This window comes from Ranitomeya imitator, chromosome 4, assembly GCF_032444005.1.
Source record: "Ranitomeya imitator isolate aRanImi1 chromosome 4, aRanImi1.pri, whole genome shotgun sequence".
In the NCBI taxonomy this organism is placed as follows: domain Eukaryota; kingdom Metazoa; phylum Chordata; class Amphibia; order Anura; family Dendrobatidae; genus Ranitomeya; species Ranitomeya imitator.
In genome coordinates this window covers 279,121,023-279,146,623 of record NC_091285.1, presented here as the reverse complement: position 1 = coordinate 279,146,623, position 25,601 = coordinate 279,121,023, and the positions used below count along the sequence as shown (strand labels likewise).

General features: G+C 44.2%; 1 protein-coding gene across 2 annotated transcripts in view; it reads right to left on the bottom strand.

Moving 5' to 3' along the window:
- TBK1 (TANK binding kinase 1) overlaps window positions 1-18,479 on the bottom strand; it is a 114,981-nt gene extending 96,502 nt beyond the window's left edge. Inside the window, exons 1-2 of one of the 2 annotated variants that reach the window (XM_069764669.1) lie at window positions 17,990-18,479; window positions 3,353-3,469 (exon numbers count right to left, since the gene is read on the bottom strand). In XM_069764669.1, the coding sequence (XP_069620770.1) occupies window positions 3,353-3,439 (87 nt within the window). In that variant the 5' untranslated portion in view covers window positions 3,440-3,469; window positions 17,990-18,479. Of the gene's footprint in view, window positions 1-3,352; window positions 3,470-6,279; window positions 6,379-17,989 lie in introns of those variants that run through there. The other variant, XM_069764670.1, reaches the window with a different exon arrangement.
- Between the last annotated feature and the right edge of the window lie 7,122 nt (window positions 18,480-25,601).

Below are 25,601 nucleotides of genomic sequence, written 5' to 3'. Positions count from 1 at the left end.
CATCGATGACTGGTTAGATGAAAGCTATGACTGGGCAGTTAACTTACAGGGTTACAGTCTGTTTAGAAAGGATCGTAAAAATCGGAGAGGAGGAGGGGTTTGTCTCTATTTAAAGTCTTGTCTAAAGTCCACTTTAAGGGAGGATATTAGCGAAGGGAATGAGGATGTCGAGTCCATATGGGTTGAAATTCATGGAGGGAAAAATGGTAACAAAATTCTCATTGGGGTCTGTTACAAACCCCCAAATATAACAGAAAGCATGGTAAGTCTACTTCTAAAGCAGATAGATGAAGCTGCAACCCATAATGAGGTCCTGGTTATGGGGGACTTTAACTACCCGGATATTAACTGGGAAACAGAAACCTGTGAAACCCATAAAGGCAACAGGTTTCTGCTAATAACCAAGAAAAATTATCTTTCACAATTGGTGCAGAATCCAACCAGAGGAGCAGCACTTTTAGACCTAATACTATCTAATAGACCTGACAGAATAACAAATCTGCAGGTGGTTGGGCATTTAGGAAATAGCGACCACAATATTGTACAGTTTCACCTGTCTTTCACTAGGGGGACTTGTCAGGGAGTCACAAAAACACTGAACTTTAGGAAGGCAAAGTTTGAACAGCTTAGAGATGCCCTTAATCTGGTAGACTGGGACAATATCCTCAGAAATGAGAATACAGATAATAAATGGGAAATGTTTAAGAACATCCTAAATAGGCAGTGTAAGCGGTTTATACCTTGTGGGAATAAAAGGACTAGAAATAGGAAAAACCCAATGTGGCTAAACAAAGAAGTAAGACAGGCAATTAACAGTAAAAAGAAAGCATTTGCACTACTAAAGCAGGATGGCACCATTGAAGCTCTAAAAAACTATAGGGAGAAAAATACTTTATCTAAAAAACTAATTAAAGCTGCCAAAAAGGAAACAGAGAAGCACATTGCTAAGGAGAGTAAAACTAATCCCAAACTGTTCTTCAACTATATCAATAGTAAAAGAATAAAAACTGAAAATGTAGGCCCCTTAAAAAATAGTGAGGAAAGAATGGTTGTAGATGACGAGGAAAAAGCTAACATATTAAACACCTTCTTCTCCACGGTATTCACGGTGGAAAATGAAATGCTAGGTGAAATCCCAAGAAACAATGAAAACCCTATATTAAGGGTCACCAATCTAACCCAAGAAGAGGTGCGAAACCGGCTAAATAAGATTAAAATAGATAAATCTCCGGGTCCGGATGGCATACACCCACGAGTACTAAGAGAACTAAGTAATGTAATAGATAAACCATTATTTCTTATTTTTAGTGACTCTATAGCGACAGGGTCTGTTCCGCAGGACTGGCGCATAGCAAATATGGTGCCAATATTCAAAAAGGGCTCTAAAAGTGAACCTGGAAATTATAGGCCAGTAAGTCTAACCTCTATTGTTGGTAAAATATTTGAAGGGTTTCTGAGGGATGTTATTCTGGATTATCTCAATGAGAATAACTGTTTAACTCCATATCAGCATGGGTTTATGAGAAATCGCTCCTGTCAAACCAATCTAATCAGTTTTTATGAAGAGGTAAGCTATAGACTGGACCACGGTGAGTCATTGGACGTGGTATATCTCGATTTTTCCAAAGCGTTTGATACCGTGCCGCACAAGAGGTTGGTACACAAAATGAGAATGCTTGGTCTGGGGGAAAATGTGTGTAAATGGGTTAGTAACTGGCTTAGTGATAGAAAGCAGAGGGTGGGTATAAATGGTATAGTCTCTAACTGGGTCGCTGTGACCAGTGGGGTACCGCAGGGGTCAGTATTGGGACCTGTTCTCTTCAACATATTCATTAATGATCTGGTAGAAGGTTTACACAATAAAATATCGATATTTGCAGATGATACAAAACTATGTAAAGCAGTTAATACAAGAGAAGATAGTATTCTGCTACAGATGGATCTGGATAAGTTGGAAACTTGGGCTGAAAGGTGGCAGATGAGGTTTAACAATGATAAATGTAAGGTTATACACATGGGAAGAGGGAATCAATATCACCATTACACACTGAACGGGAAACCACTGGGTAAATCTGACAGGGAGAAGGACTTGGGGATCCTAGTTAATGATAAACTTACCTGGAGCAGCCAGTGCCAGGCAGCAGCTGCCAAGGCAAACAGGATCATGGGGTGCATTAAAAGAGGTCTGGATACACATGATGAGAGCATTATACTGCCTCTGTACAAATCCCTAGTTAGACCGCACATGGAGTACTGTGTCCAGTTTTGGGCACCGGTGCTCAGGAAGGATATAATGGAACTAGAGAGAGTACAAAGGAGGGCAACAAAATTAATAAAGGGGATGGGAGAACTACAATACCCAGATAGATTAGCGAAATTAGGATTATTTAGTCTAGAAAAAAGACGACTGAGGGGCGATCTAATAACCATGTATAAGTATATAAGGGGACAATACAAATATCTCGCTGAGGATCTGTTTATACCAAGGAAGGTGACGGGCACAAGGGGGCATTCTTTGCGTCTGGAGGAGAGAAGGTTTTTCCACCAACATAGAAGAGGATTCTTTACTGTTAGGGCAGTGAGAATCTGGAATTGCTTGCCTGAGGAGGTGGTGATGGCGAACTCAGTCGAGGGGTTCAAGAGAGGCCTGGATGTCTTCCTGGAGCAGAACAATATTGTATCATACAATTATTAGGTTCTGTAGATGGACGTAGATCTGGGTATTTATTATGATGGAATATAGGCTGAACTGGATGGACAAATGTCTTTTTTCGGCCTTACTAACTATGTTACTATGTTACTTATCTGCACGACAAGTCATCCATTTCAGATCTGTAGGGTTCTGACACACAGCACACCCAATGATTAGCTGTTCTACGCTGGTAGCAGCTGGATATTAGCAGTTGCTCCATTTACTGTGCAGTGTTGGATGCAAGGGACTGCAGATCCACTGCTATTCATTCTAAGGAATCTGCAATGTGACTTGGCAGGGAAGGAGTTCTTAATGTTGCAGCTTTAGCCTGCCTCCTGCTTGTAAGGGTTCTTTCATACTGTGTTCTAGCACCCCTTTGTTGGTACCGTCAGCGCTTATGTCAGGACGCCCCGCAAAATGGGATTCAGACGTATGCGCCAAAGACTATAATGCCGCAGGCAGAGCAAACGTGCATCATTTTCAGGAATGTATGGCTACTGGAGGCGGACACTCAGACATAGTAGACTGTGTTCAAAGTAAGTCAAGGACTGTCCTCCTGCGAAGAATGGGTAGAATATTGCTAGACATTTGAGGTACGAAAAAAAAAATGCCTTTTTAACATCATTAAGAATTTTAAACAAAAAAAATTTAACTTTCTACCTTATTACGACCACGGAACACATTTGCAGTGGCTCCTTGTCCCAGTATATCAGAGAGTAGCCATAGATAATTTGCAGTGCTCTGCATCTTGCCTGGTCAGAAGGCTCCTTAATTATTCTGGAAAAGAAAAGGAATGACATAAGTTCTAGCTGACCTTTTATTAATAAAGGCTAGAGCTACACAGTTTGGTTAAAAATGTTGCAAAAGCCGCGGCGACGCATGCATCATGCGCCCCTATATTTAACATGGGGGGCGCATGGACATGCGAGGCTCTTGCGTTTTGTGACGCATGCGTCACTGTGGCGCAACTGTCAGGGCGCAGAGGACGCTGCATGATGCAGTTTTTTCTGCGCCAAAAATCATGCAAAAGTGAACGCATGCGTCACAAAAAGCTGTGTTGTGATTGCGTTTACATTTGCGTTGTGCGTTGCGTCACCGACGCTGCACCGCACAACGCAAATGTGAACGTAGCCTAACAAAGTCTTTACCCAAGTACTTTGGGTTTTAACTCTAATCACTTACACAGTAACGCTAGACACACTGCGCCTGTCATCACCCACACAGTAGCCACATCTCAATGAATAAGTGACCGAGCCAAATGTTTGAAATCTGACCAGTGTCACTTTATGTGGTAATAACTCTGCAACGCTTCAACAAATCCCAGTGATTTTGAGATTGTTTTTTCGTGACACATTATACTTTATGATAATGGTAAATTTAGTTCAACATTTTTTGTGTTTATTTATAAAAAATATAAAAAATTTGAGAAAAATGTAAAAAAATTAGCAATTTTCTAAATTTGAATGATTATTCCTTTAATCCAGATAGTCATACAACAGCAAACCATTAATAAATAACATTTCCCACATGTCTGCTTTACATCAGCACCATTTGTAAAATGTTATTTTATTTTGTTAGCATTTTAGGAGGTTTAAAATTGTAGCAGCAATTTTTCATTTTTTCAAAGAAATTTACCACATTTATTTTTTTAGGGACTTATCCATGCTTGAAGTGACTTTAGGGGTCCCATATATTGGGAAACCCCCAAACGTGATACCATTTTAAAAACAGCACCCCTAAACATATTGAAAACTGCTGTCAGGTAGTTTATTAAACCTTCAGGTGCTTTGCAGGAATTAATGCAAAGTGGCATGACAGAAATGAAAATGTGTATTTTTACCACCTAAATGTTGCTAACTTCTAAACAGATTACTATAGCCGGCAGACTCTAAGGCCGCTATTTGGTCATGAATTGCCATCGCAAACATCAGGACAACAAAATCATGATCTGAGGGCACCAATTGGGATAAAGAAGAAGCCCCCACACTCTGTTAACCATTTATAATGATGTAGTCACTATTGACAGCAGCATCTAAGGGGTTAAACAGATTTAGAAGGTGCAAATACTGATCGTGGCTGATACAGCAAGTTGTCAGCTATAGTGGACAGCCGACAGATGCTGGATTGTCACCTGTATGGGGAGGCTATTCTCTTATATCTCAGGTCAGTTAAAAGACGTATTGGCGGTCATTAAGGGGTTAATCAGTTCCTCATAAAAAGCCATTCCAAAAATAAAAAGTATATTGTGAAATGCATGCCTTTTTGGGGGTGGCTCTCAGTAAAGGAAACATATTGAGCTTTCATATATAGCTTTCCTATACATACAGGGTGGTCCAAAAGTAGGTTGACAGAAAATAATTTTTAAACATTTATTTTGATTTATTATTATTATTTATTTTGAATTTTTATTCTATTAAACCAGAGAGTTATGTGACACAAAATAGTTAATAAATAACATTTCCCACATGTCTACTTTACATCAGCCACAATTTTGCAAACAATTTCATTTTTGTTAGGAAGTTATTAGGGTTAAAAGTTGACCAGCAATTTCTCATTTTTACAACAAAATTTACAAAACCATTTTTTTTAGGGACCACCTCACATTTGAAGTCAATTTGAGGGGTCTATTTGGCTGAAAATACCCAAAAGTGACACCATTCTAAAAACTGCACCCCTCAAGGTGCTCAAAACCACGTGCAAGAAGTTTATTAACCCTTCAGGTGCTTCACAGCAGCAGAAGCAACATAGAAGAAAAAAATTAACATTTAACTTTTTAGTCAGAAAAATGATCTTTTATAAACAATTTTTTTTATTTTCCCCAAGGGTCAAAGGAGAAAGTGGACCCCAAAAGTTGTCCAATTTGTCCTGAGTACGCTGAAACCCCATATGTGGGGGGTGACCACTGTTTGGGCGCACGTCGGGGCTCGGAAGGGAAGTAGTGACGTTTTGGAATGCAGACTTTAATGGAATGGTCTGCGGGCGTCACGTTGCGTTTGCAAAGCCCCTGATGTACCTAAACAGTAGAAATCCCCAACAAGTGACCCCATTTTGGAAACGAGACCCCCCAAGAAACTTATCTAGAGGTGTGGTGAGAACTTTGAACCCCAAAAACCATGTTTGATAAACCTCCCCCTTCATAACCCTATTACACATACTGTCCACCTACTTTTGGACCACCCTGTATATATTAGAACTAGCAATATGCAGGCACACTCTTGCCAGAAGGAAGCTGAAAGAACACACGTTTGATCTCCATCTAGTGAATGGTGACCTATGAAAAACAAAGTAATCAGGAACAACTCCCAACGTATAGCGTAGACTAAGTGCACAGACACAGTGTGAAAGGCTACATCCACACATCCGTGACACACGTCGTGGCGCTGTCAGTCTTTTTCTCGGACAGCACACTGACCCATACAGTTTCATTGGGCTATACATGATGTGCAATAAAAGTTATATTGTGTTACCATGTTAACCAGAAAATACTTTTATGCCCAAAAAAGACAAAAGTATTCTAGTAGTGATGGTTAGCCATGATAAAGGTATCACTCCTAGAAAATTATTTACATCAATTGAGCCATACATACATCCATTTAAAAAAATGGGTCTGTGTGTCCTGTCTGAGACTCATGGCATGTGGTATCCTGGTCCGCTCTGCAGATCAGACTTGGATATTAAAGTCTATGTGGATCTGTAAGACATGGATGAAACTAGGAAAACACAGTTTGATCAGAGTTCTATCAGAGTTTCATCTGTTTCAATGTCAAAAGTCAATAAAAAAAAAAATAAGATGAAAGTCTACTTGCTTCAGTGACAAAAAAGGGATTAGAAAAATATTGAAGCAACTAGGATAGAACTAGAATGACATTTAAGGAAAAAAGAATGGTCCGTTTCTCTTGGATGGTAACACTCACATGGATGTGTAAATCTAGCCCAGTATTTCACAAACTCCAGTCCTCACGGACCCCACGGGTCATGTTTTCAGGATTTCCATAGTGTTGCACAGGTGAGACAATTCCTGATGCCTTGATGATACTTCCACTACTTGCACTATACTAAGGAAATCCTGAAAACATGACCTGTGGGGTCCGTGAGGACTGGAATTGGGAAACAGTGATCTAGCCTAAGGGCCAATTTACACTACACTATCCTGGACATTAAACGACTGCCGATCAGCGATTGTTTAACAGCCTTGAGACAAGCAGACAGTACTTATGTGTAAATAACGTTCAGTAATACAATCGATGTGCATAGGTTATCATTCTCGGCAGCACTTCCTGTTAACAAAGGAAGACAATAAGAGCCGTTTCTAAGCGAGCTTAAATATTACTACACCCAATGAACGAGCATTTTGCTAATGTCAGATGATTGGCAACCTGTTCACACTCGTTCCTAATAAACATGCAGTGTAAATCCTTAGCATGTCGTTTTCTTATTCTAAAGATATCTGGGTGGAATATTAGGAAACTTATGGCAAAATGAATATTTCAATTGCCTAAGAGAAACAGGAAGTTATTAGGCAACTATATAAATTTTGGAAGGATAACTCCTAAATAACCTTATCTCATGCAACTTGTGGTCCCCAACCTTTCTGATCTCAAGAGCCACATTCAGCCTTAAGAGAGGGTCTTGAGCCACATTTAGGTCTAAGAGAGAGTCGCGAGCCACATCCAGCTCCCACCCCCCTCACAGAAGCAACAGAGCCCCCATTACTGGTATAATGCCAGCCAAAGCTTTTCCACAGAAATCACACTGAGGCAGTATACCAAGATCCAGAGGTTCCCACAATACCCCCATCAAGCACTCCCACCACACTGTCCATCCAGCTTTAACCCCTTCCCTACCTGTGACACAGCCTATGCGTCATGAAAGTCGGTGCCAATCCAACCTGTGACGCATATGCTGCGTCACAGAATGATCGCGTCCCTGCAGATCGGGTGAAAGGGTTAACTCCAATTTCACCTGATCTGCAGGGACAGGGGGAGTGGTACTTCAGCCGGGGGGGGGGGGGGGGGGTGGGCTTCTCCTCCTTTCCCGTGGCTACGATCGCTCTGATTGGCTGTTGAAAGTGACGTTTCACTTTCACTTTCAATCAGAGCAATGGTAATATTTCACCAATGAAAGTTGCTGAAATATTACAATCCAGCCATGGCCGATGCTGCAATATCATCGGCCATGGCTGGAAACCGCGATCTGCCCCGCCACCGATCCACCACCCCCGTCCTGTGCTCCGCTCCCCTCTGTCCTCCTGTCCGCTCCCCCGCAGTCCAATCTCACCCCTCCACTGTCGATCCCACTCTCGCATACTTACCGACCTCCGGTGTCCTTCCCGGTGCCGGCAGTCTTCTGCATGGGCGCCGCCATCTTCCAAAATGGCGGGCGCAAGCGCGGTGTGCCCGCCGAATCTGCCGGCCGGCAGATTCATTCCAGGTACAATTTGATCGCTGTGATAAAAAAATAAAATAACCCCCCCCCTTATCACCCCCATAGGTAGGGACAATAATAAAATAAAGAAAATATATTTACTTTTATTTTTCCACTAGGGTTAGGGTTAGAACTAGGGTTAGAGTTAGAACTAGGGTTAGAACTAGGGCTAGAGCTGGTTAGGGTTAGAACTAGGATTAGAATTAGGCTATGTGCACACTGTGCGGCTGCTGATCCACAACGGATTGGCTGCTGTGGATTCGTAGCAGTTTTCCATCACGTTTACAGTACCATGTAAACGTATGGAACACCAAATCCGCTGTGCCCATGGTGCGGAAAATACCGCGCGGAAATAATAAATAAACCCCACATTTATCACCCCCATAGGTTAGAACTAGGGTTAGGGTTAGAACTAGGGTTAGGGTTAGAACTAGGGTTAGGGTTAGAACTAGGGTTAGAATTAGGCTATGTGCACACGGTGCAGATTTGGCTGCGTATCCGCAGCGGATTGGCCGCTGCCGGATTCGTAGCAGTTTTCCATCACGTTTACAGTACCATGTAAACGTATGGAACACCAAATCCGCTGTGCCCATGGTGCGGAAAATACCGCGCGGAAACGCTGCGTTGTATTTTCCGCAGCATGTCAATTCTTTGTGCGGATTCCGCAGCGTTTTACACCTGTTCCTCAATAGGTATCTGCAGGTGAAATTCGCACAAAAAACATTGGAAATCCACAGAAAATCCGCAGGTAAAATACAGTGCGTTTTACCTGCGGATTTTTCAAAAACTGTTCGGAAAAATCCTCATACGAATCCGCAACATGGGCACATAGCCTTAGGGTTAGGGTTGGAATTAGAGTTCGGGTTGGAATTAGGGTTAGGGTTGGAAATAGGGTTAAGATTAGGGTTAAGGGTGTGCTGGGGTTAGGGTTAGGCTTTTGGTTAGGGTTAAGGTTGGGATTAGGGGTGTGTTGGGGTTAGGGATGTGATTAGGGTTATGGCTAGAGTTGGGATTAGGATAGGGGTGTGTTGGGGTTAGCGTTGGAGTTAGAATTGAGGGATATCCACTGTTTAGGCACATCAGGGGTCTCCAAACGCGATATGGCGCCACCATTGATTCCAGCCAATCTTGCATTCAAAAAGTCAAATGGTGCTCCCTCCCTTCCAAGCCCCGACGTGCGCCCAAACAGTGGTTTACCCAAACATATGGGGCATAAGCGTACTCAGTAAAAATGGCACAACAACTTTGGGTGTCTAATTTCTCCTGTTACCTTGGGGAAAATAACAAAATGGGGGCTAAAAACTTATTTTTGTGTGAAAAAAATTATTTTTTATTTTCACGGCACTGTGTTATAAATTTCTGTGAAGGACTTGAGGGTTCAAAGTGCTCACCACACACCTAGATAAGTTCCCTGTGGGGTCTGGTTTCCAAAATGGGGTCACTTGTGGGGGGGGGGGTTTCTACTGTTTAGGCACATCAGGGGCTCTGCAAACTTAACATGACGCCCGCAGACCATTCCATCAAAGTCTGCATTCCAAAATGTCACTACTTCCCTTCCGAGCCCTGACGTGTGCCCAAACAGTGGTTTACCCCCACATATGGGGTATCGGCATACTCAGGACAAACTGGACAACAACTTTTGGGGTCCAATTTCTCCTGTTACCCTTGTGAAAATAAAAAATTGCGTGCTAAAATATAATTTTTGAGGAAAGAAAAATTATTTTTTATTTGCACGGCTCTGCGTTATAAACTTCTGTGAAGCACTTGGGGGTTTAAAGTGCTATTTGCAAATCTAGATTAGTTCCGTTAGAGGTCTAGTTTCCAAAATGGGGTAACTTGTGGGGGAGCTCCAATGTTTAGGCACACAGGGGCTCTCCATGGTGTCCGCTAACGATTGGAGCTAATTTTTCATTCAAAAGTCAAATGGCGCTCCTTCCCTTCCGAGCCTTGCCGTGTGCCCAAACAGTGGTTAACACCCACATGTAAGGTATCGGTGTACTCAGAAGAAATTGCCCAACAAATTGCAGCATCCATTTATTGCCCATGCGAAAATGAAAAAATTGAGGCTAAAAGAAATTTTTTGTGAAAAAAAAAAAGTACTTTTTTTATTTTTACAGATCAATTTGTGAAGCACCTTGGGGTTCAAAGTGCTTACTATGCATCTAGATAAGTTCCTTGGGGGGTCTAGTTTCCAAAATGGGGTCACTTGTGGGGGAGCTCCAATATTTAGGCACACAGGTGCTCTCCAAACGACATGGTGTCTGCTAAAGATTGGAGCCAATTTTTCATTCAAAAAGTCAAATGACACTCCTTCTCTTCCGAGTCCTGTCATGCGCCCAAACAGTTGTTCCTCCACCACCACCCCCCCTTCCCACATATGGGGTATCGTCGTACTCAGAACAAATTGTACAAGAACTTTCGGGGTCCAGTTTATCCTTTTACCCTTGGGAAAATAAAAAAAATTGTTGCTAAAAGATCGTTTTTGTGACTAAAAAGTGAAATGTTTATTTGTTCCTTCCATGTTGCTTCTGCTGCTGTGAAGCACCTGAAGGGTTAATAAACTTCTTGCACGTGGTTTTGAGCACCTTGAGGAGTGCAGTTTTCGGAATGGTGTCACTTTTGGTTATTTTCAGCCACATAGACCCCTCAAACTAACTTCAAATGTGAGGTGGTCCCTAAAAAAAAGGTTTTGTAAATTTTGTTGTAAAAATTAGAAATCATTGGTCAAATTTAAACCCTTATAACTTCCTAGCAAAAAAAATTTTGTTTCCAAAATTGTGCTGATGTAAAGTAGACATGTGGGTAATGTTATTTATTAACTATTTTGTGTCACGTAACTCTCTGGTTTAACAGAATAAAAATTCAAAATGTGAAAATTGCGAAATTTTCGCCAAATTTCCGATTTTTTAACAAATAAAAGCAAAAATTATCGACCTAAATTTACTACTAACATGAAGCCCAATATGTCAAAATAAAACAATCTCAGAATCGCTAGGATCCGTTGAAGCGTTCCTGAGTTATTACCTCATAAAGGGACACTGATCAGAATTGCAAAAAATGGCCAGGTCATTAAAGGGAACCTGTCACCTGAATTTGGCGGGACCAGTTTTGGGTCATATGGGCGGAGTTTTCAGGTGTTTGATTCACCCTTTCCTTACCCGCCGGCTGCATGCTGGCCGAAATATTGGATTGAAGTTCATTCTCTGTCCTCCGTAGTACACGCCTGCGCAAAGCAAGATTACTAGTACAGGCGTGTACTACGGAGGACAGAGAATAAACTTCAATCCAATATTTCGGCCAGCATGCAGCCAGCGGGTAAGGAAAGGGTGAATCAAACACCTGAATACTCCGCCCATATGACCCAAAACTGGTCCCGCCAAATTCAGGTGACAGGTTCCCTTTAAAGTCAAAATAGGCTGGGTCATGAAGGGGTTAAACCCCTCCTCTGACAGCATCATCCAGTCTCCAGCTTACCATACTTAAATTATCTCCAAACCCCAAAATATGTGCATCCAGATCTGCTCTTTTGTGTAGGGCTTTTCTCAAAATTCATCATATGGTGGTTTACTCTTAAAGGGAACCTGTCACCCCCAAAATCGAAGTTGAGCTAAGTCCATCAGCATCAGGGGCTTATCTACAGCATTCTGTAATGCTGTAGATAAGCCCCGATGTAACCTGAAAGATGAGAAAAAGAGGTTAGATTATACTCACCCAGGGGCGGCCCCGTCAGGTGGGCGTCGTGGTCCAGGGGCTCCCATCTTCTTACGATGACGTCCTCTTCTTGTCTTCACGCCGCGGCTCCGGCGCGGGCGTATTTTGTCTGCCCTGTTGAGGGCAGAGCAAAGTACTGCAGTGTGAAGGCGCCGGTTAAGGTCAGAGAGGCCCAGCACCTGCACACTGCAGTACTTTGCTCTGCCCTCAACCGGATCGGACCGGGACCGCCCCTGGGTGAGTATAATCTAACCTCTTTTTCTCATCTTTTAGGATACATCGGGGCTTATCTACAGCATTCCAGAATGCTGTATATAAGCCCCTGATGCTGGTGGGCTTAGCTCACCTCCCATTTTGGGGGTGACAGGTTCCCTTTTAATAGCCATTTGCTAGACCTGGTGCTAATGGATCAAGATGGCAGACAGCCGCAAGACACACATCACAGGCCTGGGAGCCACACATCATGGGCCCGCAAGCAACCAGTCGGGGACCCCTGAGCTAGACCAACAAAACCTGTAGAACTAAAATATAATGAAAACGTACGGTCTTTAAAAAAAAAAAAAAACTACAACAACTGAACTACAGAAAAGAGGAACTCAATACAAATTTTTATATATACAGTGGGGCAAAAAAGTATTTAGTCAGTCAGCAATAGTGCAAGTTCCACCACTTAAAAAGATGAGAGGCGTCTGTAATTTACATCATAGGCAGACCTCAACTATGGGAGACAAACTGAGAAAAAAAAAATCCAGAAAATCACATTGTCTGTTTTTTTATCATTTTATTTGCATATTATGGTGGAAAATAAGTATTTGGTCAGAAACAAACAATCAAGATTTCTGGCTCTCACAGACCTGTAACTTCTTCTTTAAGTGTCTCCTCTTTCCTCCACTCATTACCTGTAGTAATGGCACCTGTTTAAACTTGTTATCAGTATAAAAAGACACCTCTGCACACCCTCAAACAGTCTGACTCCAAACTCCACTATGGTGAAGACCAAAGAGCTGTCAAAGGACACCAGAAACAAAATTGTAGCCCTGCACCAGGCTGGGAAGACTGAATCTGCAATAGCCAACCAGCTTGGAGTGAAGAAATCAACAGTGGGAGCAATAATTAGAAAATGGAAGACATACAAGACCACTGATAATCTCCCTTGATCTGGGGCTCCACGCAAAATCCCACCCCGTGGGGTCAGAATGATCACAAGAACGGTGAGCAAAAATCCCAGAACCACGCGGGGGGACCTAGTGAATGAACTGCAGAGAGCTGGGACCAATGTAACAAGGCCTACCATAAGTAACACACTACGCCACCATGGACTCAGATCCTGCAGTGCCAGACGTGTTCCACTGCTTAAGCCAGTACATGTCCGGGCCCATCTGAAGTTTGCTAGAGAGCATTTGGATGATCCAGAGGAGTTTTGGGATAATGTCCTATGGTCTGATGAAACCAAACTGGAACTGTTTGGTAGAAACACAACTTGTCGTGTTTGGAGGAAAAAGAATACTGAGTTGAATCCATCAAACACCATACCTACTGTAAAGCATGGTGGTGGAAACATCATGCTTTGGGGCTGTTTCTCTGCAAAGGGGCCAGGACGACTGATCCGGGTACATGAAAGAATGAATGGGGCCATGTATCGTGAGATTTTGAGTGCAAACCTCCTTCCATCAGCAAGGGCATTGAAGATGAAACGTGGCTGGGTCTTTCAACATGACAATGATCCAAAGCACACCGCCAGGGCAACGAAGCAGTGGCTTCATAAGAAGCATTTCAAGGTCCTGGAGTGGCCTAGCCAGTCTCCAGATCTCAACCCTATAGAAAACCTTTGGAGGGAGTTGAAAGTCCGTGTTGCCAAGCGAAAAGCCAAAAACATCACTGCTCTAGAGGAGATCTGCATGGAGGAATGGGCCAACATACCAACAACAGTGTGTGGCAACCTTGTGTAGACTTACAGAAAACGTTTGACCTCTGTCATTGCCAACAAAGGATATATTACAAAGTGTTGAGATTAAATTTTGTTTCTGACCAAATACTTATTTTCCACCATAATATGCAAATAAAATGATAAAAAAAACAGACAATGTGATTTTCTGGATTTTTTTTCTCAGTTTGTCTCCCATAGTTGAGGTCTATCTATGATGTAAATTACAGACGCCTCATCTTTTTAAGTGGTGAAACTTGCACTATTGCTGACTGACTAAATACTTTTTTGCCCCACTGTATATGTACTGTGATGACAGCATTTGATAGCTCATATAGCTTATATGTGCATTTTACTGTAAAATGTTATGCTTGCATCTTGCTTTTTGTTGCTGTATTTTTCTCACATATCTGTTGTACGCTTAGGAAATGAAGTACAACATATTGTTGACTTTTATTAATAAGTGTATTTTCCATGACACTTGGTGATCAAGTTTCTTTCGTTTATAAGTTTTCTACTCAATGATTAGACAGGTCTTTCTGCCAAACATAACCTTAAGATGTAATTACGCGATGGAGACCAAGAGTATCCTTCTGGCCTCAACTGCGCTTTAAGGGCTTGTGCACACTTTGCAGATTTTGTGCGTTTTTTCCTTGCAGATTTTCTAGATAACCCAGAAGCCATCCTGATGCCAGCAACATGAATGAGAAACATAAAGTGTCATGCATACAGTACGTGAGTATTTTTGACTTGCAGATTTGGTGTGTCAATTTTCTGTGCGTTTTTCACCATTGACCTCACTCAAATCAGTCAAAAAAATGCAGGTCAAAAATGCAGCAAAAACACACTTATGCAGCTGCGTTTTTCCTGCCAAGAGATGCAGAAATGGTGCAGAAATGTCTGCATCCATTTACTCACCATGTGCACATGGCCTTACACCTTTCTTTGATCTGTGGATTTGTATAGTAATGTTGACTACAATATTCCAAAAGGTTTGCCGTCAAAAAACCACTAAACATTACACCGAGATACATCAAGATATCCTGGAAGCTTCAAACATGATGTAAAATAGTCAAACATTCAATATTTGAACAGATTAGATGAGATATATGCTTATTCTGATAGTATAATGGAGGAGGGTTCCTTGCTCAATCATAGAACAGTATGCCTGGTGGTGAAAACGAGCAGCGTTTACTTTCACTCTGTATGTGCAAGTTTCATTTTCATTTACACAAGGATATACAGATCTAGACACGTCCTTCTCAGCAGGGCTGTGGAGCTGGTGTCCATTTTGGTGGAGTTGGTATAAAATGAACCGACAGACTCGTCAAAAGCATAATAAATGGGGTAAACTAGCACAACGCAGGATGTGCTGTAAATGTTTTCATAAGAATTTGGTAAAGTTATGAAATGTCCTATAAATATCTGTTCTGTTCCTGATCCAAGAAGCTCGGCTTTTAGCTGAGATTAATCTGTGCTGCACTTTATGTACATGCTCAGCAGCGACCTCCTTCTCTACAGATCAGAGGAAAAAAGGCACTGGGAAGGAATGACTGCACTCATCTCAGAACTGAACGGGTGACTGGGAATACAGGAATAAGGCAAGTTAGTAGCTTGATTTTTGTATCATAATGGTGATGAAAAGCCTGATGTTACCATTTTACTACAGTAAATATATCACTTAAAATAAGCCATGAATGAGGGAGTTGGAGTTAGGGAAATTGAGGAGTGGGGGGTTTGGCTTATCAACTCCCCAGCCCTGCTTATCAGACCAATTATAATAAGAGTGTGACCACATAAATTTTGAAACAAAAGCGTGTTGCCACTAGCCACTGTAGACAGGCAGTTTCAGAAGCGCATCCAGCTCCCCGCCTGTTCAAAACCTTTTTTTTTTTTTTTTTGGGACCACATTTCATTTGAAGTGACTTTGAGGGGCCTATATGAAAAAAATTACCCAAAAGTGACACCATGCTAAAAACTGCACCACTCAAAACCACACTTTTGACGTTTATTAACGCTTCTCGTGCTTCACAGGAATAAATGGAATATGGAAGGGAAATAAAAGTAATATTTCACTTTTTTTTTTTTTTTTTTTAAATAAAAATTGCCCTTTACCTCAAGTTTTTTTACTTTCACAACGGTAGCAGGAGAAAATGAACCCTAAAATTTGTTGTGCGATTTCTCATGAGTACACAGATACCCCATATGTGGAAACAACTACTGTTTGGGCGCACGGCAGGGCTCAGAAGGGAAGCAGCACTGACTTTTTGTATGCAAAAATGGCTGAAACCGACACCCCTGATGTTCCTAAACAACGGGAATAAAGTGACCCCATTTTGAAAACTACACCCATCAAGGATTTTATCCAAGGGTATAGTGAGGATTTTTAACCTTAAAGTACTACACAGAATTTGCTAACATTAGATTGTCATATTGAATATGTTGGCATTAGTATTGAGTGTGAGTGCTTGATACTTGAGTTTGCATTGGGTGCTCAGGAATGCACCAGATATCGCAGGTGCTTGAGTGCCCCTGATGCGAACATTAGTGGTGAGCACATGCACTCAACACTAGTCGTCATTTTTATTTTATTTTTTTACTTTAGAAAAAAAAACCTTAAAAGGAATCTGTCACCCATTTTGCCGCTATAAACTGCAGCCACCGCCATCAGGGGCTTATCTACAGCATTCTGTAGCTGTAGATAAGAACTCGATGTAAACTGAAAGATAAGAAAAATAAGTTATATTATATCACCCAGGGGTGGTCCCGATGAGGTCCAGGGCCTCCCATCTTCATACGATGATGTCCTCTTCCTTGCTTCCTGTCGCGGCTCTGTCGCAGATGTACTGATTTGCCCTTCAACAGGGCAGATAAAGTACGCCAGCGCCAGAGCCGCAGCAGAAAGACAAGAAGAGGATGTCATCGTATGAAGATGGGAGGTCCTGGACCGGACCGCGACAACCATCGGACCGAACTGCACCGGGACCGCCCCTGGGTGAGTATAATATAACTTGTTTTTATCTTTCAGGTTACATCGGGGGCTTATCTACAGCATTACAGAATGCTGTAGATAAGCCCCTAATGACGGTGGGGTGGCCGCAGCTTATAGGCGAAAAATGAGGTGATAGATTCCCTTCAACATCAGCACTAACCCCAACCCTAATGGCAAAGAATGAAATAAAAAGATTTTCTGATACAGGTGGGGGTAGGGGAGGGGGAGCTATAACCTTATTCCCAATTGCAGGCGGAGTTCCGGCTGCGCATGTGCGGTCAGAAATGGCGGATCCGACGGACAAAAAAAGTTACATTGAACTTTTTTGTGACGACGGTGTGCCAAAACACGACGGATTCGTCGCACGACGTGTGGCCATCCGTCGCTAATACAAGTCTATGGGCAAAAAACGCATCCTGCAAGCACATTTGCAGGATTTGGTTTTTGCCTAAAACGATGGATTGCGGCAGATTGCAAACGACGGAAGTGTGAAAGAGGCCATAGACTCAGTGTATATATGTAAAGATACGTTCCATAGGTGGAGCTGGGAGTGAGACGTGCCACACTGATGACACGGGGGTGCCAGGCTGCAGAACAGAGAAGCAGGGAAATCGATCCAGCGTTGGATACCAGGTGAGAAGCGATCTGTCGATTTTCAGAATTTATTAAAACCTGTCACCAGTCGAACTACCACAATGGTAGAAATAGCAGAAAAACTGGGCGACTGGGTGTTAAAGATTTCTGTAATGGCAGTGTGCCACCAGGTGTACCCTGCACATCAGTAGTAAGTGCCACTCAGAAGAGCCCCAGGACCAGCACAGTGATGCCCCAATAGAAGCGATAATGCCCCAGTACGAGCGCCCTGGCCCCAGTATGCCCGCCGTGGGGATCCAGTACGTGGGTGCCGTGGTCCCAGTACGAGCGCCCTGGCCCCAGTACGGGGGCGCCGTGGGGATCCAGTACGTGGGTGCCGTGGTCCCAGTACGAGCACCGTGGTCCCAGTACGAGCGCCCTGGCCCCAGTACGAGGGCTGTGCCCCTGAGTGATACCATGCAGTCTGCTGGAGCATCAGTAGAAGCCATGACACTGCCCCTGGTGATCACGGATGTGACTATCCTGCCATGTACCACCAGTAGTAAGAGCAGCCTGCCCCCAATGTAAGGCGCAGGTAGGTGAGTGCCGCACAGCGCCGGCAGCGGAGAGCCCACTCCTGGGTACTGCGCCACCCACCCACCTCTGTTCTTACCTGCGCCCCTCACCAGATGCCACCCGTCCTGAGGCTGCAGCGCTTCCGTGTCATGAGGTCACGTGGTAGCAGACGATGTGACGGGGCGGCAGACTGCGCAGCTGATTGGCGGCAGACATCTTTGTTGTGGAAATGCAGTCACCGAGAAAGTATTCCGTGTTACCGTGCGACCGCGTCCCCGGCTGGTGGGCTGCAGGGTTTCTCAGCCCCGTGGGAACTCCGCCATTACCCGCTGTGACAAAAACTTTGCTCATTCCCTTTAGGAGTGTAACCATCTGATTGCCGGCACTGTGTCTGCAGTTTGGTCAGGAGCGGCGGCCACTATTCATCCGCACGGGGGTCGGACTGTAGTGGTCCCAAGCGCCCGGTAAAACCTCGTGTTGCCCCTTAGGTTTTGTTCACACTGTAGTTGAGCAAGTCTGTTCCCAAAAAAAAGAACTTGCTCACAAACGGTACAGAATCCATCTTCTATTATTTCTCCAGCTACTTTAACCCCTTAGTGACAGAGCCAATTTGGTACTTAATGACCGAGCCAATTTTTGCAATTCTGACCACTGTCACTTTATGAGGTTATAACTCTGGAACGCTTCAACGGATCCTGCTGATTCTGAGATTGTTTTTTCGTGACATATTGTACTTCATGTTAGTGGTAACATTTCTTCGATATTACTTGCGATTATTTATGAAAAAAACGGAAATATGGCGAAAATTTTTAAAATTTTGCAATTTTCAAACTTTGTATTTTTATGCCCTTAAATCAGAGAGATATGTCACGAAAAATAGTTAATAAGTAACATTTCCCACATGTCTACTTTACATCAGCACAATTTTGGAAACAAAATTTTTTTTTGTTAGGGAGTTATAAGGGTTAAAAGTTGACCAGCAATTTCTCATTTTTACAACACCATTTTTTTTTAGGGACCACATCACATTTGAAGTCATTTTGAGGGGTCTATATGATAGAAAATAACCAAGTGTGACACCATTCTAAAAACTGCACCCCTCAATGTGCTCAAAACCATATTCAAGAAGTTTATTAACCCTTTACGTGCTTCACAGGAACTGAAAGGGTATGTTCACACGTTCCTGATTTCCATCCTTTTTTTTCAGGACTGTTTTTTAAAAAACTGCAGCTCTTGGCAGAAAACGCAGGTCCTTTTTTTGGTCCTTTTTTGGTCCTTTTTTTAGGCCATGTTCACACAGTGCGTTTTTTACCGCGGAACCGCGGCGGTTTTGCCGCTGCGGTTCCGCAGCTGTTTTCCATGCAGGGTACAGTACACTGTACCCTATGGAAAACAGGACACACTGTGCACATGGTCCGGAAATTGTAAAAAAAAAGACGCGCTGAATAGCTCCCGGAAAAAAGAAGGAGCATGTCAATTCTTTTTCCGGAGCCGCAGCAGTTCTGCACCCATAGACCTCCATTGTGAGGTCCAAACCGCAGTAAAACCCGCAGATCAAAAATATATCTGCGGGTTTTACTGCGGTTTGATGTGCAGAACCGCTGCAGCAGGAAGTGCGGGGAGCGGGCGGAAGTGCGTGGGCGGAGTGTGGCTGCCCCCCCCCGTGTTCCGATCCCGCCCCCCCCGTGCTCCGATGCCCCCCCCCAGTGCTCCGATGCCCCCCCCCAGTGCTCCGATGCCCCCCCCGTGCCCTAATCTCCCCCCCTTATACTCACCCGGCGTCCCGGTGTCCGTCCGGCCGTCTTCTCCCTGGGCGCCGCCATCTTGCAAAATGGCGGGCGCATGCGCAGTGCGCCCGCCGAATCTGCCGGCCGGCAGATTCGTTCCAAAGTGCATTTTGATCACTGAGATATAACCTATCTCAGTGATCAAAATAAAAAAATAGTAAATGACACCCCCCTCACTTTGTCACCCCCATAGGTAGGGACAATAAAAAAAAATAAAGAATTTTTTTTTTTTTTTTTCACTAAGGTTAGAATAGGGGTAGGGGTAGGGTTAGGGGTAGGGTTAGGGTTAGGGGTAGGGTTAGGGTTAGGGGTAGGGTTAGGGGTAGGGTTAGGGGTAGGGTTAGGGGTAGGGGTAGGGTTAGGGTATTTTCAGCCATTTTAACCCTAAAAAAATTCCTAGAAAACACACAGACTCTGGCTAGAAAACTGCATCAAAAAAACGCATCAAAAAACGCATCAAAAACGGACCAAAAAAGGACCAAAAAAAGGACCTGCGTTTTCTGCCAAGAGCTGCAGTTTTTTAAAAAACAGTCAGGAAAAAAAAAGGATGGAAATCCTGAACGTGTGAACATACCCTTATGCGTTTTTTGATGCGTTTTTTGATGCAGTTTTCTAGCCAGAGTCTGTGTGTTTTCTAGGAATTTTTTTAGGGTTAAAATGGCTGAAAATACCCTAACCCTACCCCTAACCCTAACCCTATTCTAACCTTAGTGAAAAAAAAAAAAAAATTCTTTATTTTTTTATTGTCCCTACCTATGGGGGTGACAAAGGGGGGGAGGTCATTTATTATTTTTTTTATTTTGATCACTGAGATAGGTTATATCTCAGTGATCAAAATGCACTTTGGAACGAATCTGCCGGCCGGCAGATTCGGCGGGCGCACTGCGCATGCGCCCGCCATTTTGCAAGATGGCGGCGCCCAGGGAGAAGACGGCCGGACGGACAACAGGACCGGGTAAGTATAAGGGGGGGAGATGGGGGCACAGGGGGGGCGTCGGAGCACGGGGGGGTGGCATCGGAGCATGGGGGGGTGGGATTGGGGCACGAGGGGGCAGCCACACTGCAGCGGTTCTGCACCACAAACCGCAGTAAAACCCGCAGATATTTTTTTCATCTGCGGGTTTTACTGCGGCTTTCACCTCACAATGGAGGTCTATGGGTGCAGAACCGCTGCTGTTTTACAAAAAGAAGTGACATGGTACTTCTTTTTTACCACAGCTAATCAGTGCGTTTTTTTTTTTTCAATTCAGGACCATGTGCACAGTGGGTCCTGTTTTCCATAGGGTACAGTGTACTGTACCCTGCATGGAAAACAGCCGCGGAACCGCAGCGGCAAAACCGCTGCGTTTCCGCGATAAAAAACGCACTGTGTGAACATAGCCAAACAATGTGGTAGGAAAAAATGAACATTTAACTTTTTTTTGCAAACATCTTAATTCAGAACCATTTTTTTTATTTTCACAAGTGTAAAAACAGAAATGTAACCATAAATTTTGTTATGCAATTTCTCCTGAATACGCCAATACCCCATATGTGGGGGTAAACCACTTTTTGGGCGCACCGCAGAACTTAGAAGTGAAGGAGCGCCGTTTGACTTTTTCAATGCAGAATTGGCTGGAATTGAGATCAGACACCATGTCACGTTTAGAGAGCCCCTGATGTGCCTAAACAGTGGAAACTCCCCACAAGTGACACCATTTTGGAAACTAGACCCCTTAAGGAACTTATCTAGATGTGTGGTGAGCACTTTGAACCCCCAAGTGCTTCACAGAAGTTTATAACGTAGAGCCGTGAAAATAAAAAATCGCTTTTGTTTACACAAAAATGATCTTTTCGCCCACAAATTCTTATTTTCACAAGGGTAACAGGAGAAATTAGACCACAAAAGTTGTGCGATTTCTCCTGAATACGTCGATACCCCATATGTGGGGGTAAACCACTGTTTCGGCGCACCGCAGAGCTTGGAAGTGAAGGAGCGCCGTTTTACTTTTTCAATGTAGAATTGGCTGGAATTGAGATTGGACGCCATGTCGCGTTTGGAGAGCCCCTGATGTGCCTAAACAGTGGAAACCCCCCACAAGTGACACAATTTTGGAAACTAGACCCCTTAAGGAACTTATCTAGATGTGTGGCGAGCACTTTGAACCCCCATGTGCTTCACAGAAGTTTATAACGTAGAGCCGTGAAAAAAAAAATTGCATTTTTTCTACAGAAATGATCTTTTTGCCCACAAATTTTTATTTTCACAAGGGTAACAGGAGAAATTAGACCACTAAAGTTGTTGTGCAATTTCTCCTGAGTACGTTGATACCCAATATGTGGGGGTAAACCACTGTTTGGGCGCACCGCAGAGCTTGGAAGAGAAAGAGTGTCGTTTTACTTTTTCAATGTAGAATTGGCTGAAATTGAGATCGGACGCCATGTCGCGTGTGGAGAGCCCCTGATGTGCCTAAACAGTAGAAATCCCCCACAAGTGACCCCATTTTGGAAACTAGACCCCCCATGGAACTTATCTAGATGTGTGGTGAGAACCTTGAATGCCCAAGTGCTTCACAGAAGTTTATAATGCAGAGCCGTGAAAATAAAAAATATATTTTTTTTCCACAAAAAAGATTTTTTAGCCCAAGTTTTTATTTTCACAAGGGTAACAAGAGAAATTGGACCCCAAAAGTTGTTGTCCAATTTGTCCTGAGTATGCTGGTACCCCATATGTGGGGGTAAACCACTGTTTGGGCGCACGGCAGAGCTCGGAAGGAAGGAGCGCCGTTTTGGAATGCAGACTTTGATAGAATGGTCTGCGGGTATTATGTTGCGTTTGCAGAGCCCCTGATGTACCTAACCAGTAGAAACCCTCCACAATTGACCCCATTTTGGAAACTAGACCCCCCAAGGAACTTATCTAGATGTGTGGTGAGAACTTTGAATGCCCAAGTGCTTCACAGAAGTTTAGAATGCAGAGTCGTGAAAATAAAAAATAATTTTTTTTCCACAAAAAAGATTTTGTAGCCCCCAAGTTTTTATTTTCACAAGGGTAACAGGAGAAATTGGACTGCAAAAGTTGTTGTCCAATTTATCCCGAGTACGCTGATGCGCCATATGTGGGGGTAAACCACTGTTTGGGCACACGGCAGAGCTCGGAAGGGAAGGAGCGCCTTTTTGGAATGCAGACTTTGATAGAATGGTCTGTGGGCATTATGTTGCGATTGCAAAGCCCCTGATGTACCTAAACTGTAGTAACCCCCCCACAAGTGACCCCATTTTGGAAACTAGACCCCCCAAGGAACTTATCTAGATGTGTGGTGAGAACTTTGAATGCCCAAGTGCTTCACAGAAGTTTAGAATGCAGAGTCGTGAAAATAAAAAATATTTTTTTTTTCACAAAAAAGATATTGTAGCCCCCAAGTTTTTATTTTCACAAGGGTAACAGGAGAAATTGGACTGCAATAGTTGTTGTCCAATTTATCCCGAGTACGCTGATGCGCCATATGTGGGGGTAACCCACTGTTTGGGCGCACGGCAGAGCTCAGAATTGAGGGAGCACCATTTGACTTTTTGAGCGCAAAATTGGCTGTCGTGTTTGGAGACCCCCTGATGTACCTAAACAGTGGAAACCCCCCAATTCTAGCTCCAACCCTAACCCCAACACACCCCTAACCCTAATCCCAACCTGATCCATAATCCTAATCACTAACCCTAACCATAATCACAACCCTTACCCCAAAACAACCCTAATGTCAACCCTAACCATAACCCTAATCAAAACCCTAAATCCAACACACCCCTAATCCTAATCTCAACCCTAACCTCAAACCTAACCCTAATCCCAATACAACCCTAATCACAACCCTAACCTTAACCCTAATCCCAAACCTAACCCTAATCCCAAGCGTAACCCTAATGCCAACCCTAACCCTAATACCAACCCTAATCCAAACCCTAACCCTAATCCCAGCTCTAACCCTAACTTTAGCCCCAACCCTAGCCCTAACTTTAGCCCCAACCCTGGCCCTAAGGCTACTTTCACACTTGCGTCGTTTGGCATTCCGTCGCAATCCGTCGTTTTGGACAAGAAACGGATCCTGCAAATGTGCCCGCAGGATGCGTTTTTTGCCCATAGACTTGTATTGCCGACGGATCGTGACGGATGGCCACACGTCGCGTCCGTCGTGCACTGGATCAGTTGTGTTTTGGCGGAGCGTCGGCACAAAAAAAGGTTCAATGAAACGTTTTTTTGTACGTCGCATCCGCTATTTCTGACCGCGCATGCGTGGCCGTAACTCCGCCCCCTCCTCCCCAGGACATAGATTGGGCAGCGGATGCGTTGAAAAACTACAGCTGCTGCCCACGTTGTGCACAATTTTCACAACGTGCGTCGGTATGTCGGGCCGACGCATTGCGACGGCCCCGTACCGACGTAAGTGTGAAAGAAGCCTAACCCTAAATTTAGCCCCAACCCTAACCCTAAATTTAGCCCCAACCCTAACCCTAGCCCTACCCCTAACCCTAAGTTTAGCCCCAACTGCTGTTCTCCTGCCGGCCGGCAGATGGAGACAGATGGCGGGCGCACTGGGCATGCGCCCGCCATTTTCTTCTGCCGGCGGCCAGGAGGAGCAGCAAGAGGATCCAGGGACACAGGTGAGTATTGTAGGGTCCCCGAATCCCCCTATTTCTCTGTCCTCTGATGTGCGATCACATCAGAGGACAGAGAATTACACTTTACTTTTTTTTTTTTTTTGCGGTCGCCGGTAAACAGTTAATTACCGGCGATCGCAAAACAGGGGTCGGTAATACCGACCCCGATCATGCTCTTTGGGGTCTCGGCTACCCCCGGCAGCCGAGACCCCAAAGATTCTCCCGGTGCCGGCCGGCGGGCGCACTGCGCATGCGCCCGCCATTTTGAAGATGGTGGCGCCCACCGGGAGACACGAGGAGCATCGGGGGAGCTAGGTGAGTATTGGGGGGCCACCTGGGACCCCTTTTCTCTGTCCTCCGATGTGCGATCACATCGGAGGACAGAGAAATTAAAAAGAGATCGCGTTTTTGTTTTTGCGATCGCTGGTAAACGGTTAATTACCGGCGATCGCAAATGCGGGGTGGGTTAAAAACCCCCCGAATCATGTTCTCTGGGGTCTCGGCTACCCTCGGCAGCCGAGACCCCGGAGAAAATTGGCCTCTGGGGGGCGCTATTGACTTTTTCCACAGCGCCGTTAATTAACGGCGCTGTGGTTTAAGTACCCTTAGCGGCCGCCGTTAAAAGGCGTATCGGCGGTCGCTAAGGGGTTAAAGGGAACCTGTCACTTGAATATGGCGGGCTCTGTTTACGGTCCGATGGGCGGTGTTTTCGGTTCTGTCATGCACCCCTTCCTTTCCCGCTGGCTGTAATAAGGTCTTGAATTTGATTCGGTTTCCTCCGTAGTACACGCGTGCGCAATGCTATCTTGCCTTGTGCACGCGCAGTATGCTTTGCCCAACTGCGGGCAAAGCCGAATTAGTGCGCATGCGCCGGCGCACTATGTCCCGGAAGTATTTTGCTGTGTGCCGGCGCATGCGCACTAATGCTTTTCGGCTTTGCCCGCAGTTGGGCAAAGCATACTGCGCGTGCACAAGGCAAGATTGCATTGCGCACGAGTGTACTACGGAGGAAACCGAAACAAATTCAAGACCATATTGCGGCCAGCGGGAAACAAAGGGGTGCATGAAAGGAGAGAAAACACCGCCCATCGGACCGGACAGAGAGCCCGCCAAATTCAGGTGACAGAGTCCCTTTAAAAGGGATCCTGTCACCTTGCAAAAAGCTATTTGCCTGCACATATAGGGGTAATCTGCAGGTAAATAGCATTACATGGCTGCTTACTGAAGATGCAGCTACTGGGATTTCAGTCATGGGGGAGTGCGTGCAGCGGTTACAGTCACCGATCAATA